Source organism: Thamnophis elegans, chromosome 7 (assembly GCF_009769535.1).
Source record: "Thamnophis elegans isolate rThaEle1 chromosome 7, rThaEle1.pri, whole genome shotgun sequence".
NCBI classification, from domain to species: domain Eukaryota; kingdom Metazoa; phylum Chordata; class Lepidosauria; order Squamata; family Colubridae; genus Thamnophis; species Thamnophis elegans.
In genome coordinates, this window is record NC_045547.1 from 32,001,490 (window position 1) to 32,018,090 (window position 16,601).

Below are 16,601 nucleotides of genomic sequence, written 5' to 3' on the forward strand. Positions count from 1 at the left end.
GTTTAGTGACTGTTCAAAATTACCACAACATTGAAAAATGACTTATGATCATTTTTCACATTAACAACCATTGCAGCATCCCCATGGACACATGTTCAAAATTGAGATGTTTGGCAGCATGATCATCTTTTTCAACCTTCTGACAAGCAAAGACAATGGGGAAGCCAGAGTCACTTAACAACCATGTTGCTAACTGAACAGCTGCATTGATTCACTTAACAGCTGTGGCAAGAAATATCATACAATGGGGCAAAATTAGCAACAAAAATTTTGGCCTCAATTCTGCTGAATTGGGGAAGTTGAAGACTGTCCATAACTCTTTCTATTTTTCAATTTTGATTAACATGCAAAGTTTAATGTTGCACCCTTTCCCATCCCATTTGCCCTTCTTCCTTTAAATCTTCCAGGTGTTCTTGTCTCTGTCAACCATTTATACACAAATTTTTCTAGTCAAAGACTGGAAATTTTTTTTTTAGGCCATTGAGAATGAAGTGATGTTTGTAAGGATGGGATGATATCACCAAGAGGAGCTTGTTCACTATAAAATAGGTGTATTAGACCTTTTGGGGATGAAACAAATGTTTGAAGAGGATGTGTTTGAAAACTGGTGGGTTTGCCACCAAATTCTGTTAATGTGAACTGGGATGCATGGGGAGGCCTGCTATGACTATGATGTGTCCATTGTACATATATTCATAGATAACCTTTTATAGTTTAGAACAAACTGTCTTCCAGATTTCGCATTCTCTGCCAAACTATCATTGCTCACAAGCTATTTGATTATATCGTCCTCGCCTTCATTTTCTTGAACTGTGTTACTATTGCCTTGGAGAGACCTGAGATTGAACAGAGGAGCACAGTGAGTAGCTTTGTGTAATAATGAGTAGACTTGTAATTTTAAGAGTTAGAAACTCATAAATGCTTTATTCAGCCTTTAAATAGTACTGTACACCATAACTGGGTTTAATTCTAAGAATTCACTTTATGCTGTTCTGAAATATCCAGAGACATTTGTTTCAGAGAGTAATAAAGATCATAGGGATATAAATAGTATTCAAGCGGTAGAAGACTGTTCTTGCATCTATTCATAGTTAAGGTATGTAGGATAGTGACTGCACTCCCATAAAGATAGATCTGAAAGATGAGGAAGACCATCTCCTTGTGCATGCCTGCGTAGTGTGACCAAGAGGGTATAATAATACAGATTTATTTGTGTTTGTATTTTTAAAGATATTTGTGTCCCAAATAAGAAAAAAAAATACTTTAGTTGCTGGTTGATACAAATACATTTCTGCCTAAAAGGAATTTAATTGTATGATTACACAGGGGAAGAACAAAGCAAATTATTTAAAATGCTGGGTTGGGAGATGCTTTTGAGACAACATACCCAAATACACTATATTTTCAATCATAGCAATTCTTAACCTTAACGTAAGCACCATTTCCCCAAGCCCGTTGCAATAATTTAAATGGAAAGTTACTTATACTCTATTTTGAGGCTGCCTTTGATTGTTCTAGGAGAGAATCTTCCTCACGGTGTCCAATTACATCTTCACAGCAATCTTTGTTGCTGAGATGACACTGAAGGTAAGTTACCCACTGCCAAGTCATTCTTGCTGTGCTGACTCAACTAATACCTTAAGTGGAAAAGGAGTGCCATTTTCACAATTATTTTCAACGGATGGTGTCACAGAATTTTTCAGTGCTGTGAAAAGGGAAAAACATTCTGTTGAGAAAGGATTACCTTCATTATAAATTGGCTTTGTTTGCACTCATTTCAACAGATAGAGAAATAGATTTAGTAGTTGTTTAACTACTGTTATCAAGTTCATTACATGATTCCCAATTAGCTAAAATTAATTTAGAAAAAAACCCTTGGCGGGGGAAAAAAGCCAGATCTTTGGACGGAAAGAAGTTAAAAGCTTGCACATTTCAATGATGCTTCTTTCCAATTATTTATTCTTCTTTGGATGAGAGAAAATCCATTTCAATCCAAAAATAAAAATGAATAAATATTTAGCATGGCCTTGGAGCTTCTTTTTTCAATTTCCTTCTACAGACTGAATCTGTAAACATTTCATATCTACTCTTACTTATCTAAAACGAATAATCATCTGTATGTGGATGAAAAGTTCTGTACAATAACAGGGAATAGATGTCATTAGCATCTTGAAGTTGTTTAATAACTTTATACAAGATATTTCTTGGAGGAACTAGCCAAAGCTTCCAATTCTGATTGCTCTTTTTCTCAAAATTTATTCTGCTGAAAGAGATAAACAGCATGTTGGCGCAGTTGGTTATTGTATTTACATTAATTCTTTACATGTCATTATTACAATGAATTCTGTGACCTAATTAATCCATTTTTGAGGAATAAGAAGTGTACCTCACTAAAGGTGTGATTTAGCTTTACTGATTCATTTTTTCATTTCACATGCTCATATGGTCCTTAATCTTCTCTAGGTAGTCTCTCTTGGTCTGTATTTTGGAGAACAGGCCTACCTACGCAGTAGTTGGAATATCTTGGATGGCTTTTTGGTGTTTGTATCCATTATTGATATCGTAGTTTCAGTAGCCTCTGCTGGCGGAGCCAAAATCCTAGGAGTGCTAAGAGTCCTCCGACTTCTGCGCACTTTACGCCCTCTGAGGTAAGATCCAAGAAAATAGATCTCACCTATATAATAACCCTGCATTTTGTTTTCTCGCATGTGTTTGGCCAAATAAAAGAATTTAGTAAGGTAAAGCCTCTCTCAAATCAAACTCAGCTCCTAGTGTTTTCTTGGATGTAGACAGGGCTTTCTTGCCAACAATAGAAAAATGAGTTACCATTGCCTTCTTCAGAGGTGTTTACCTCAACTCCTAATCTAATCTATGAATTTTCTGGTTATCCCCATCTCCATATTAGGGAAATTTGACTCTGCTTCAGATTTTTAGAGCAGCCAAGTTGACTAGTGTAAGGACTATGAAAAAAAAGTCAGTCACTGTTTGAAATTAAGGCAATAAAGTTTATTTACTGTATTGATTAATTAATTAAATGTGCATGCCACCCATCTCACCAGAGGTGCCTCCAGACATTCAATTAAAATGCACTAAAACATTAAAGCAATAAATAAAGATCATAAATTGAAATTGAAATTGAAATAAAACTAACCAGGATGGAGTGGGATCAAAGTGCATACAGGGTGGAAGTCGGGTGTCATTTACTCCAAAATGCCACCTCCAAAATGTTGTATCCCATTGGGGCCCCAGGCTAGGTGGCACATACATGTCTTCAAGGTCTTTCAAGAAAGTGAAAAGAGAGAGTACAGATCTCCCCTCAGAGGGCAGACTGTTCCAGAGGGTAGGAGTCACAGCAGAAAAGGCTCTTCTTCTGGAGCCTACCAGGTGAAATTATTTGTCTGATGGGCTCCATAGCATTCTACCAGCCTGGGCGGGATGGGCTGATCCCATCAGGATTTAATTTAAGGTAAAGCTCTTAAAAGAAAAAAAATATTAGCTCTCCTATGTTAATAAATATTGTCATTTGCAGAACATCTCTTTTCAGTGATTGTGAATATATTTAATTATTGTTCAGTTTGATGGGTAGGGGGGAGAGATTGCTTGGTAAAAATCCATTTCCAAAGAAAATTCCATGAAACTTGTTAATTCTCTTTAAAGTTATTTATTTAAAAATATTTGGAATACTGTGCAATATAACTTTGAATTAGGAGGTTTCCAGTTTTCTCTAGGTAGATTGCTTGTATTATTTTTTTAACACCTGGATGTATTATTACTATGAATAAACTCATTGATTAACTTTTACCACTTTATTACATGTTGTGTTTGGATGTTTGCCCAACAACATTTGAAATAAAGACAATAACTTAGAAAGTATTATCATTTTTATTGCTGGCCCCAAATATTAACTTTGGACTTTCCCAAGTTCATGTAATTCAATTACAATATCAGATAATGAAAGGAAGAGAGGCCACCCTGCCTTATGCCCTTAACTAAATCAATCTTTTCTAACTTAACATTACTTGTATAAGTTGTAGCTGTTGTTTCTGCATCTATTCAATTAAGAATGATAATCTTAACAGTTGGCATAAGTAACAGCAATTTAAAGAACGGAGTATTTTAAAAAAAAATCCAGTGCAAACAATAAGACAAGCATTTGGGGGTAGGGATAAAAAAATAAATTACTTTGAATCTTTCCCTTATAAAAGTGGATGTGATGAAGGCTTGGATTGTTCTTAACATTAGTGCCAAGAGGGTTTTTGCATCCAACCATACTTCTAACCATGTTTCTTAAACCCATGTTGTGTCTAAGGACAATTATTCTCAATTTTTTCAATATATTAAGCAATTTGCTTCCATTTAAGATGAAACATATGGGGACGGGAGGACTCTTCCTTGAATTCTTTAAAATTCATTGGTAGAGCATTTTTCTCCAACTCTTGCCTACATTTTCTTATTTTTTATTTCTTTATATTTTCCCCCCTGAATCTCAGTGATGTTCCTGTTATAGAAGTGTTGGTGTGATATTTCAAAGAAATATTTCTATCCTATCATGGCGTGTTATTTTAAGTTGCTGTAAAGAAACAGCTTTTTAAATAATTATGTTTTCCATTATCTTTTGACACGTCAGAATCCACAACAGGGGTCAATACAGGCAAGATACCAGATGTGGTATCACAAGCCAAGAATCACACATACAAATATAGGAGGGGTTAGGCTTGGATTGCTAGGCTGCCATCCTACCTGTTTTGACCATGGAGATGAAGGCTTGAATTTTGTTCACCTCTGCTAGTCACCAATAATTATTCTCATTGTGTTATAATGGTCTCTGACCTGGTTGTTTTCCTACAGATATTTCATTACCAGACTACGTAAGATCATCAGTAGATGTTAGAGTGAAATTTTCTGTTTGTTTATACCGTATGCTTGCCTTGATAATCTTGGTTGCACTAATGATGTTACATGGCCTGATAATGCCGCATAATGGAGTGAGCTCCCATTACTTGTGCCAGCTTCTGCCAACCTAGCAGTTCGAAAGCATGTAAAAATGTAAGTAGAAAAATAGGAACCACATTTGGTGGGAAGCTAACAGCGTTCTGTGCGCCTTCAGCATTTATTCATGCCAGCCACATGACCACGGAGACATGTTCAGACACCGCTGGCTTTGAAACAGAGATGAGCATCGCCCCCTAGAGTTGGGAACGACTAGCACATATGTGCGAGGGGAACCTTTACCTTAGTGTGATAACAAAATGTCTGCAAGAAAAAAGCCAAGCTTAGAGAACCAATCATTTACCACACAAGTATGGCTATTATCTTTTGCCTTCAAAGTAATCAGTTGATTGTTTTATTATTGATCTATTTATAAACTTTCAACCAGGGAGTGACTCAAATAAGTGGCAAAAAGATGAAATGGTGCATCAGTGGAATAATTAATAAAGAAATAAAGCCCAGCACAAAAATAGGTAGCTCTGGGAGAAAGAATAGCAATTAAAAAACAGTATTCCTGCCAAGTTTCAAGCCAGAAGTATTTAGCATCTAAGGCAAAGCATTACACTCATTAAGTGAGTAAGAAGACCTTTTGTAACATACCCAGCAGCAATTATTATTCAGGAAAAGCAAAAAATGCATGGGGAACAGGTATCCCTACCTTTACACAGTAGCCAAGGTGTTGGCCTATTAAAAACAATGCAGCAGGCAAACCATAGCAGCAGGCAATGCTTTGAGCCACCAGCTGCAGGAAAACACTATAAGTAGTACTCAGGTTACAACAGCAATTGTGACCAACAATTCAGTCACATGAGTGACATGATCTAAGGCAGGGGTGTCAAACTTGATTTCATTGAGGGCTGCATCAGGGTTGTGTTTGACCACAGAGACTGGGTGGGTGTGGCCAGGGTAGGCATGGCCAGCTCAACATCACTTGATGCACCTCTTCCAGGATCCATTTTTGGCTGTGACGGCCTCCTGCAGTGCTCTGCCAGTGAAAATGGAGCTCAGGAGGGCTGCACATGACCTTCCCAAGCTCTGTTTTTGCTGGCAGAGCACAGCCAGAGGGCGTTGCAGCCCAAAATGGAGAGTGGGAGGGCTGTGCGTGGCCCTCCTGAGCTCCATTTCAGCTGGCAGAGGCACCATGGGCCTGTTCTTCACTGTTTCCAGGATGGTCCCACGGGCCAGATCTAAGCATCCTGTGGGCCTTGAGTTTGACACTCCTGGTCTAAGGCATGATGTCACATGATTGTATTGTTTAGGGACAGCCATTCCTGTAGTCCAAATTGCTATGGTTAAACAAGGATCTCACATGAAGGCAACATCTTCATGGGGCTGCCCTTGAAGAGCACCCGGAAGCTTTAACTGGTCCAGAATGCGGCTGCGCGGGTTGTCATGGTACTCCCAGGTACTCCCATGTTACACCCCTTTTAGGCGGCCTGCACTGGTTGCTGGTTGTCTTCTGGGTGCCATTCAAGGTACTAATTATGACCTTTAAAGCCCTCCATGGCTTAGGTCCAGGGTACCTGCGAGACCACCTACTGCCACCGGTAGCCTCCCATCATCCAGTGCGATCCCACAGAGTTGGCCTCCTCAGGATGCCGTCGGCCAGACAGTGTCGGCTAGTGACCCCCAGGGGGAGAGCCTTCTCTGTGGGAGCGCCTTCCCTCTGGAATGAGCTGCCCCCGGAGCTTCATATAATCCCCGACCTCTGGTCCTTCCAACGCGCCTTAAAAAGTTGGCTTTTCCAGCAAGCCAGCCTGGCCTGAACAAAACAAAACAAATTATTGATTACTGTTAATTTGAATTTGAATTATTTTTAAAAAATGTCATTGTCAATTTTAATTGGGTTTGAGATATCCTATTTAATTTCTTTTTAACTTTTGTATTATGTGTTTCTTTTAATGAGTCCTTGGGAGAAGGGTGGCATATAAATCGAATAAACCTAACCATCTGACTTCTTGCAGCCTTCTCCATTGATTTTGCTTATGGGAAGCTGTCAAGGAACATCAGATATCATGATCATATGATTGAGGGAAGCTGAAACTTCAAGATCCCATTTTATTTCCCCATTATTTATGGCTATAGCATGAATATTTCTCACTCAAGGACTACCTGTGGACCAGAAAATTTATACAGAGGTCATATCATACTTGGAGAAAAAATAGTTTTTAAAAGTAATTTCCTTCATAGACATTAAATCCCTTAATTCTTTAGTTACTTTTTTCTACTTTTGAGAGAGATTACTACCTGGTAAGTTGTTTAAAGTTTAACTTTTGGTCTGATTTGTTAAGGCGAGATCTCCCAAGCCAACCATCTTGCAGAACTGCAAAGCAAACTTTCTTGGTATGATACTTCTCATGGAAAGTGAAGTATTGGGTTCTATCCTATAGCTCTCACAGTGCTCCTTTCTCAGGGTCATCAGCCGTGCTCCAGGTTTGAAGCTGGTGGTTGAAACTCTCATTTCATCACTCAAGCCTATTGGAAATATTGTCCTCATCTGCTGTGCTTTCTTTATCATCTTTGGAATTCTTGGAGTGCAGGTATGGTATCAACTAATATACAAAAGTATTGTAGGCATATACAGTATTTGTTGTTATTAATGGGGTGGTTGTTTGTTTGTTTTACAATGTCAAATGCTTTTGAAAAGTATGGTTTGAAATGGATTTCCCCAACTTGGTAGTGTTGGGATTCTAGTTCTCCCAGTTCTTAGCTTTAGTCTTTTTTTGTCAGGCATGAAAGATCAAGGCATTAGCAAGACTATGCATCATGCCTATCAGTGGTGGGATTCAGCCAGTTCACACCTATTCGGGAGAACCGGTTGTTGGAAGAAATCTTCTTTTGGTTTTTTTCCACTTTATAGTGCTAATCCTGTAAGGAAGGCAGGAAGGAAACATTCTGGTGTTGTTTCTAGCTTAATCTTTATAGCCCTGATTACAAAACTGCCTCTCCAGTTAATCCTTATTACATGGTAAAGCTAAGGCAAAGTACCCATTGACCTGAGTAATGTTGAGTTGGCCATGCCCACATGGTCACATGACCACTAAGTCCCGCCTACCCACCTGGTCATTAGGACAGAGAACCAGTTGTTAAATTATTTGAATCCCACCACTGATGCCTATGCATAGAAATCTTCTCAAGCAATGGCTAGCACCTCCTTGGAGTTAGATAAGGATCCACAAAATTTAAAGGGGGTTGGACTTACCGGTAGTTCACTTGTGGCTACATAGAGGTTCTAGGCTGATCCCTCTTTTAACTTAACCCCCAGTCCTGCCACTCCTACATTCTTAGGGTTAGAATGTATGAATAGAGTTCCATTTCTGGGCTGCCCTTGTTTCCCCAACCTAACATTTATTAGTAATCAATATGTCCAATTTCCCACATGTAACAATAGTTCAAAGTCGACACAGTACATATATGTCAAAAGAGATGCTGCAAGCTTTTCTCTATCTTTGGAGTAGCATTATTATAGACTATTTTCTTTCTGTCTTAATACAAAGGTGGATCTCTAACAGTGGTTGGAGAATAATGTGGCCTAAAAAAAGGACGACAGGGGGAAAAAAACTCTTGGAAATGAACCGGGTCCATTATTTTAATGGCTTTACTTCTTGATCTTTTTCCCATGTGCTGTGGAAAAGGAACAGGTTTCAAACTAACAAGATATTAGAGTCTGGATTTTGAACCACAATAAGATGTAGTTGGATCATAGGACTCAATGCTGAAATGATGTCTGGTCAGAGATGAGATGCCTTGAGACAATCATTTTTTTTTTTTTTTTTTTAAAAACCTTTTCTTATTTCTCTGACTCCCTTCCCCCCTCCATTTCAAGCATCCTCCAACAGCTGTTTAGAGATGGAAAGAAATGGTATTCTCTTTATTTTGGTCTACTTCTATAAGAGTGGGTAATGCTTCTATCTTTATATAAAATATACTAGTCTGTATTGCCAATTTCAAGAAGGGAATAATCTCAAAATGTACTGTATAAGACATGCAGCAAGTAGTTGTTCTCCTTACAACATAGTTTTTATGGGTTTTCATCCATAAAGGGTGGGCATATGCTTCAATTTGGCCTTCTGGCAGTGAAAGGACTACAACCAATTTCCTTTGGTCTTTTATTTATTTAAATATAAAATATTGTTATTGAAGTTTGCTGGATAAAGATGGGAACAGGAGAACTCTATGAGGCAAACTGCTCCTATTCTCAATTTTTTAATCCCCCCAGGTCATTGCCAAATTACTGTTCTGTGGTGGAATTTAGGCTATGTTTTTGGAATTAGGAGTGGAGAATAGTAATTTCCCTTTTAGAGGCCTTCCTTTTCCATTCCCAGCTGAGTACGCCAAACAAATGTAAGAAAAATGACCTGAAATCAATTCAAACATATAACAAACATATAACACCAAACTCCCCCCCTCCTTTTTTTTTACAACACTGTAATCCCTGTAGAGTTGGAGCAATTGGATGGAGCTAAGCTGACTGGATGCTTTTCCTGACACAATGCAGCAGATATTTTTTCTTTGCACTCTAGTAGGGAAACATCTGCCATTACGTAGAACTGAACTCTTAACCTTCTTAGTGGGAGGCGAGCATCTTCACCATTAGGTCACCATGTTGTTCATATAGCAATTTCTTATCCTTTTATTCTTTCAATGTCTGACAAAATCCCTTTTTCTTATAGCTTTTCAAAGGAAAATTCTACCATTGCCTGGGTGTTGATATCCGAAATATCACAAATAGGTCTGACTGCATGGCTGCCAATTACAAATGGGTCCATCAAAAATACAACTTTGACAATCTGGGCCAGGTAAATATAGACTCCTCCAAAGTATATTAGACCTGCTTAAGAGTCATCTGTAGTAGGGCTGTATCTTCAAATATTTACATAGATGCCTTCACAAATTCCTAATCGTAGTATTATTTTGCTTAGGTTATCTTCAAATTATTTCTTCTTACATTGGTAGAAAATGAGAGTTCTTGGTAGAGGCCAGTTAATGAGAATGACAAAGAGGCATTGTTAAACACTTCTCTTAATTTCAATAGAAAATATTTATTTATGTAGGTGTTTAGTATGTTAATTTTGTTCAGCCACAATCCTTCAGCCACATTTTTCCTTGGTCAAAATGCAATATGATAATCAATATTTTTGTTATTAAAGGAGTATAGCAACCCAGTTAAATAAATAATCAACATATTAGCTTCATATTGTACATAGTGGCCATGTAAATAGTGCTTAACTTTGTCTTAAATCAGGCCTAAATTATATTGGATACAGTATTTAAATGGATCAAAAAAGTGACCTATGACTTGTTCATATAACAATGGTTCAACCTTGCAACTAAGAATGACATATGATGATTCTTCCAAGCTGAGTGCTTCTTTTTTTGTTTCACACCTGTGGACAAAATATTGTCAAGCTGAACACTCAACTATCTGCAATATATTTGGTGAATTTTTTAGAAAAGGACTCTCTTTACTCTCACACATAGTATCTGGACTAAGTTGCATTTTACTCCTCTGGAATGCACCCCCTCCCTCCTAGGAATCCACTTCCTTATTACACTCTATTGCATATACATACGTAGTTTATCCACATCTTTCTGATTTGCCATTTAATTTATCTTATATGTATTCTGTTTAATTATTTATACTACACTACATTCAGAAACCTGCTAGCAATTTTCAAATGTAAAAAAAATGAGTCAGGTGTGGGGGAAACAGCTATATAGGAATATCAGGGTAGGACGTTGAGAGTTGGCGGTTTAGGCAAGATATTAAGAAACACCTTTTTCTGGAAAAGAATTGCTGAGGAATGGACATGTTTGCTCAGGAAAACTGCTAAGTTTTAGGATATAGGGACCTTTAAAAGAATAAACTCTAGGGTTTTTTATATGGGATGCTTTATATTTCTGATTCATTTATTCCCTGTTTATATACACAATAAATTAACAGAATTCATTAGCATCTTTATATGTTTTCTTAATGGATACGCTGTGTGGTGGAGTTGGTGAAGAAACTGTACAGAGTACTGTAATTTTTATCTTTTAAAATGCATAAAACTATGTGACAATCTCATATATTTCAGGCTTTGATGTCACTCTTTGTTCTGGCTTCCAAAGATGGCTGGGTTAATATTATGTACAATGGATTGGATGCTGTGGCTGTGGATCAACAGGTAGAGAAGATACCTCACACCTTCATCTTTCAGATTGTTTTGAACTGAATTGTTAGGCAGACTGGATGGCCTGCCATGCCATGCCATACCATACCATACCATACCATACCATACCATACCATACCATACCATACCATACCATACCATACCATACCATACCATACCATACCATACCATACCATACCATATCATACCGTAATGATTCAGAGTCAGAGAACACACACATATATGTACTGTATGTACATTGTTATGGTGGTCCTTCCCCTTCTCCCATTTGGGCATAACTTTTCTAATTTGTTGTGAATACCACTGTTGTACCAGAAGCAGATTATCTTTCAGGTAACTAACAAGGATAAAATGTCAAATGCTTCGCGGCCCCCCCCCCCTTTATTTGTTTGATAAAAATGTGAGGTGACCATTGTCTTCTTTACCTCCTAGTGGTCTTACGGTTGTGACATACAGTATGTTTTGGAAGCTCATGATATGATCTTCTGATTTCTACTCTCTGGCAGTGGTTTCCATCCTAAAAAAGTTCTCATGGCTGACAGCTACAATCTAATGCTTTTCCTGTTCAGTTTAATAACAGGAGAGCACTTTCTAAAACAGATGGTGGCTGCATAGGACCAGACAGTCTTGATGATATATTACACCCACACTGTGATCTCTGTTCTTTTCACAAAGCAACATGGTTTTATTTCTGACAGGCCTTTTGAAAGAACTATTTACTAGTCCAGCCTCCAAATAGTTACAAGGATGTTTATTTACATTTATAAATAAACAAATGTTTATTTACATAGGGGAATATACAAATATGAAGACACTGGAAAAACTGCATGTTTGATGAAATAAAAGTTTCTCTGTAGATTTAAAGACTTTCCAATCCGAGAGTTAATTTGTTTCATATTAATTTGTTTAATGATATACGATAACTTTTTTTAGAGGGAAGATGTTTAGACATGTTACTATTAGATGGGTGCAGAGCTGGTTGAACAATTGTAACTGATTGTTATATTTCCAGCTCCTGATCAGTCTGGGAGGAAACATTGGGACCCATTCAGTTCTGTATGAGCTGGTTGAGAGTTTAGAAAATACAGTAGTCAGATGTGCAGATGACACGTGGATGTAGGAGATACAAAGGACAGAGGATAGCATTGGAACAGTGGGCAGAAACCAGCAAAAAAGAACAGGGTCCTTAATTTGGGTAGGAAAAATCAAAGGCCACAGGAAGTGGTCTTGGTGAATCACAAGCTGAACATGAGCTAATAGTGTGATGTAGATTCCCAAACAAACAGTTTAATGATTATATTATTATAATTATACTATGTCTGTGTTGATAATATTACTATTGGCAAGTCTGATCATTTTGATAGTTATTTCTTTCTTATACTATCCTGTATGTATCGTATGTTATATTATGTCATTTTGAATCATATGATTGAAAAGGCGTAGATGCATTTGTAAGAGATAAATGAAGAACATTACCCCAGGCTACATGCAATAACAGGTGGTCCTCATTTGATGACTACTTGTTCAGCAACTGTTTCAACTTGCAAAGGTGCTCAATGAATGATACTTATGACTGGTATTTCAATTTATGGCCATGACAGCATCACTATCACCATCATGTGAGCATGATGAAGACACTTAAATGTTGGCCAAGATTTCTGACTCTCACAGCATCCCATGGTCACATAATTGAGTCTTTTCTCACCAGCTTCCCACAAACAAAGTCAATGGGGAAGTCAGGAAGGTCTGTAGGTCACAATCATATGAAGTCATTAACTTAATGATGATAACCAAGGACTGCCTTTCCTGAATCACATCTATCCATCCCATCTGGTCTGGCAGAAACAGCATATAATGGGGCCTATCCACAAAGGAATGTCATCTTTCAGGACCCAGGAGATGGACTTTTTCTGCCACCTCCTGGGTCCTGTCAGATGCTGCCTGCCCTTTGGAACACACACATACAACACCAACACCACTCGAGATGAGATTGACCTTGACTTTGGCTTTCTGGAAGAGCCTGAAGACCTGGTCTACTTTCTGGTCTAGGGATCTGGTGACATTGATGGAGAGCCTGCTAAGTGCTGTAGTTATATGGTTAGGAAAATAAATGGTGCTTTCCTGCAGATTTATTTTTTTTGGCAGTTTTAGTTGTTTTTTATCGTTTGTTGTGTTTTAATGGTTTTTGTGTTTATACCTTATGGTTATCTTTTGTGCTTTTTAAAAACATTTTTAACATTGTAATCTCCCTGAAATAAGAGACATGAGATACAAAGCTTTGTAAATGTAACCACCAAATGAACAATAACTTTTTAGAACTCCATCCAGCTTTGCTACACCAAGTCAACAATATAGAAATATACTCTTTTATATTATAAGCAAACTCCTTGTAAAAGAGATTTGGAATATTCTTCAAAAAGTTCATAGATTTGCAAAACCAATCTGATAATTTTAAAAATCTATTTAAAATGGGAGGGGTTATAGAATGAGAAAAATAAATATAGTTGCTTATATTGCAATCAACTACTCATTTACTTAATCCTTTGTGTTTTCCTCCCACTTCCCCATTCTCCTATTTCCCATTCTCCCCAACCGTGATTATTTATTCCTTTCCATTATCTGCTTGCATCACTTGGCCATGTATATCATTTCTGCTTGCTGACAATTGCATCAAGGGAACAATCAGTTTTTATTAGATCCAGGATTGATTGGTTCTTACTGTCATCTGTGGCGCTCTTAGTAACTGTCTCCAGATCCATTATCTGAAAGCATCTGTCTTTTTTCCTCTTGCTTTTTCTCCATGTCCAGAAATATCCTTGAACTTGTAATAATTTGTCATTGCCTTCATTCCTAGAGTGAAATCCTTTTTATTTCTCCAGCATCCTGTCCGGCATTATTGTTAATATTCCATATTCTCATTATCTACAAAATTAAAAGCCTTGCTAAGTTAATAAGACAGAGACAAAGCCTATATTCACTATTATCTATCTTAGGCTCTGTATTTAACCTTGCATCCTTTTTGCCTTTTCTGAAACATATGTCTATTTGACATTTTTTTTTGGCTATGTTTGGCTGTATTCTTCTATGTAAATTATTAAACATAAATAGGCTTCTCTGAGGGATTAGTTCATTCAATAATCTGTTCAGTTTTAAATTTCTCTTGCTTGGTATGTATTTTTCAATATGCAAACTCTGTAGCCTTTCTAGTCTATATAGGCCATACAGCATATCTTGCTGTAGAGTTGTGAACATTTTAATTAACTCTTCTTCAGACAGGAATATTCAGTGGATGTTTTTTCTCTGTCTGGAGTTCTCCTGATTGGGGTGGTTTTGTTACCTCATGTATCTTACTTTTTGGCATAGACGATTTCTGAAATATTCTCCCTTTGTAGATGTTCGGCCACCTATACTATAATCTAATTGTAAAGAATTTCCGTATAGTCTGTTCATTTTTCTTTACTATCTCTCCAATGTTCTCTTCTGTGATTACCTTGACTATTCTTATTTTAGTACATTTTCCTCTGATCTTCTTAAAATAATTTTCCTCTTTTGATTGACAGTTTCTTTCTAGATACTGAAAATTATGTTCAGTTGTTTACAATATTTTTGTTGCTTTCATCTTTTATTACAGGTGACTGCTTGGCAAGTCCCCGAAGTTTTCTTGGCAAGATTTGAAAAGTATTTTGCTATTGCCTACTTTCTAGGGCTGAGGGAATGTGACTGGCCCAATGTTATCTGCCTGGCTTTGTGCCCAAGGCTAGTCTAAACTGAGTCTTCTAATTCCTTCTTCAAATAGCCTAGTGCTGCACTGAGCTCGGTCTGACTGCACTGAACTGACTCAATATTCCAATATCTTACCGTATATACTCGAGTATAGGCCGACCCGAATATAAGCCGAGGCACCTAATTTTACCACAAAAAACTGGAAAAGTTATTGACTCGAGTATAAGCCTAGGGTGGGAAATGCAGCAGCTACCGATAAATTTCAAAAATAAAAATAGATACCAATAATGCCATTGCCCATTGAATAACATATACAGCCTGCCTGTGCCCATTAAATATACAGTAGCCATTGTAAAAATTTGCTCTGCATAACAAATTATTATCACACAATACTGGTGTATTCAATGAAATACTTCACTCACCTCATGATGCTGATGTCCCGCTGTGATGATGATGTCCCGCCTCCTATGACACACGGCACAGTGATTCCTATCATTGGATCACTGTACCAGAGGAGGTGGGACATCGCTATGTGGCTGCTTGCCATAACAAGGAGGAGGTGGGACATCGTTGCAGAGCGGCAGGAGGGGGAGGAAGGGGAATCGTAAGATAGCCCTGCATTACATTAGAACGTGAGGAGGGGGGATGGTGCGGTGCACGCTGCGCGGCAAACTGACACAGAGGGAGGGGAAACTCAGGGGCGCTGGGCCATTCACGAGCGTCACCCAGCAGCATGGCCCCGCCCCTTTTTCTCCTCCATTTCGGGCAAATTTTTCACTGACTCGAGTATAAGCCGAGGCGGCTTTTTTCAGCTCAAAAAGTGGGCTGAAAAACTAGGCTTATACTTGAGTATATACAGTATTCTTTTTCCCTTTGAAAATTAGAAAAAATTCAGGAATTATTTCCACTACTGTTTCCAATATATTTCTTATCTCTTTCTAGAAAGATAACAATTTGTTCTTAGATTCACTTTCTAATAATTTAGCATGCTGAATCTGATCTTTATATTGATCCTGTGTTCTGAGTGTATGTCCTTCTGATCAATTTTTGCTGGCAGTCTATTCCCTTTCTAACTTCAATTTATATATTTTATACTGTAAATTCACAATCTGTATCTGGAAAAGTCCTATTGATTGGATTGTGCTTCTCCATCTTACATTTTCTATTGATTTCAGTTGACTTGACTCCAGTATTGTCCATCTAGTAATGTCCATGCATAAAGTCTGTGATTATGTTACTTGAAGCATTTGTTAGCAATAAACAAAGAATAATCTTCACAAAATTCAATTTAGCTATCTGCTTAATATTTTATTTTCCAAGTCAATTTTTTTCTGTTAATTCCAGATTTTTTTTTGTTTCTCCAACTTTACATTCCAAGGAACAATTAATAATAACCTAGTTTTCCTTGTGCTGCATTCCGCCACCCCCACTCTCCCTGTTCTCTACCCGCCCATCTTTTATTCTCATATCTCTATATTCTCATTGTTTTCTTTGTCATTGTTCATTCTATTGTTCCATTATTTTGCTACTGTTCTGTTTATACTTCTTTTCATTTTTCTGTTTTAATTGTTATATGCTGCTTAGAATAGCCCCACAGTGAGGTAGGTGGCAAATACATGTAATAAATAAATAAATTGCAGTTTGCTATAGATTTCCTCAGTGTCATTTGACTATAACAAAGCACATACCTACCGTGTCTCCCTGAAAATAAGAGTG

At 37.5% G+C, this 16,601-nt stretch overlaps 1 protein-coding gene across 1 annotated transcript in view; it reads left to right on the forward strand.

Moving 5' to 3' along the window:
• CACNA1I (calcium voltage-gated channel subunit alpha1 I) overlaps nucleotides 1–16,601 on the forward strand; it is a 176,897-nt gene that overhangs the window by 123,872 nt on the left and 36,424 nt on the right. The window contains exons 17-22 of the mRNA XM_032221147.1: nucleotides 736–859; nucleotides 1,519–1,587; nucleotides 2,464–2,648; nucleotides 7,403–7,529; nucleotides 9,663–9,788; nucleotides 11,067–11,156. Coding sequence (XP_032077038.1) covers nucleotides 736–859; nucleotides 1,519–1,587; nucleotides 2,464–2,648; nucleotides 7,403–7,529; nucleotides 9,663–9,788; nucleotides 11,067–11,156 — 721 coding nt within the window. The remainder of the gene's footprint in view (nucleotides 1–735; nucleotides 860–1,518; nucleotides 1,588–2,463; nucleotides 2,649–7,402; nucleotides 7,530–9,662; nucleotides 9,789–11,066; nucleotides 11,157–16,601) is intronic.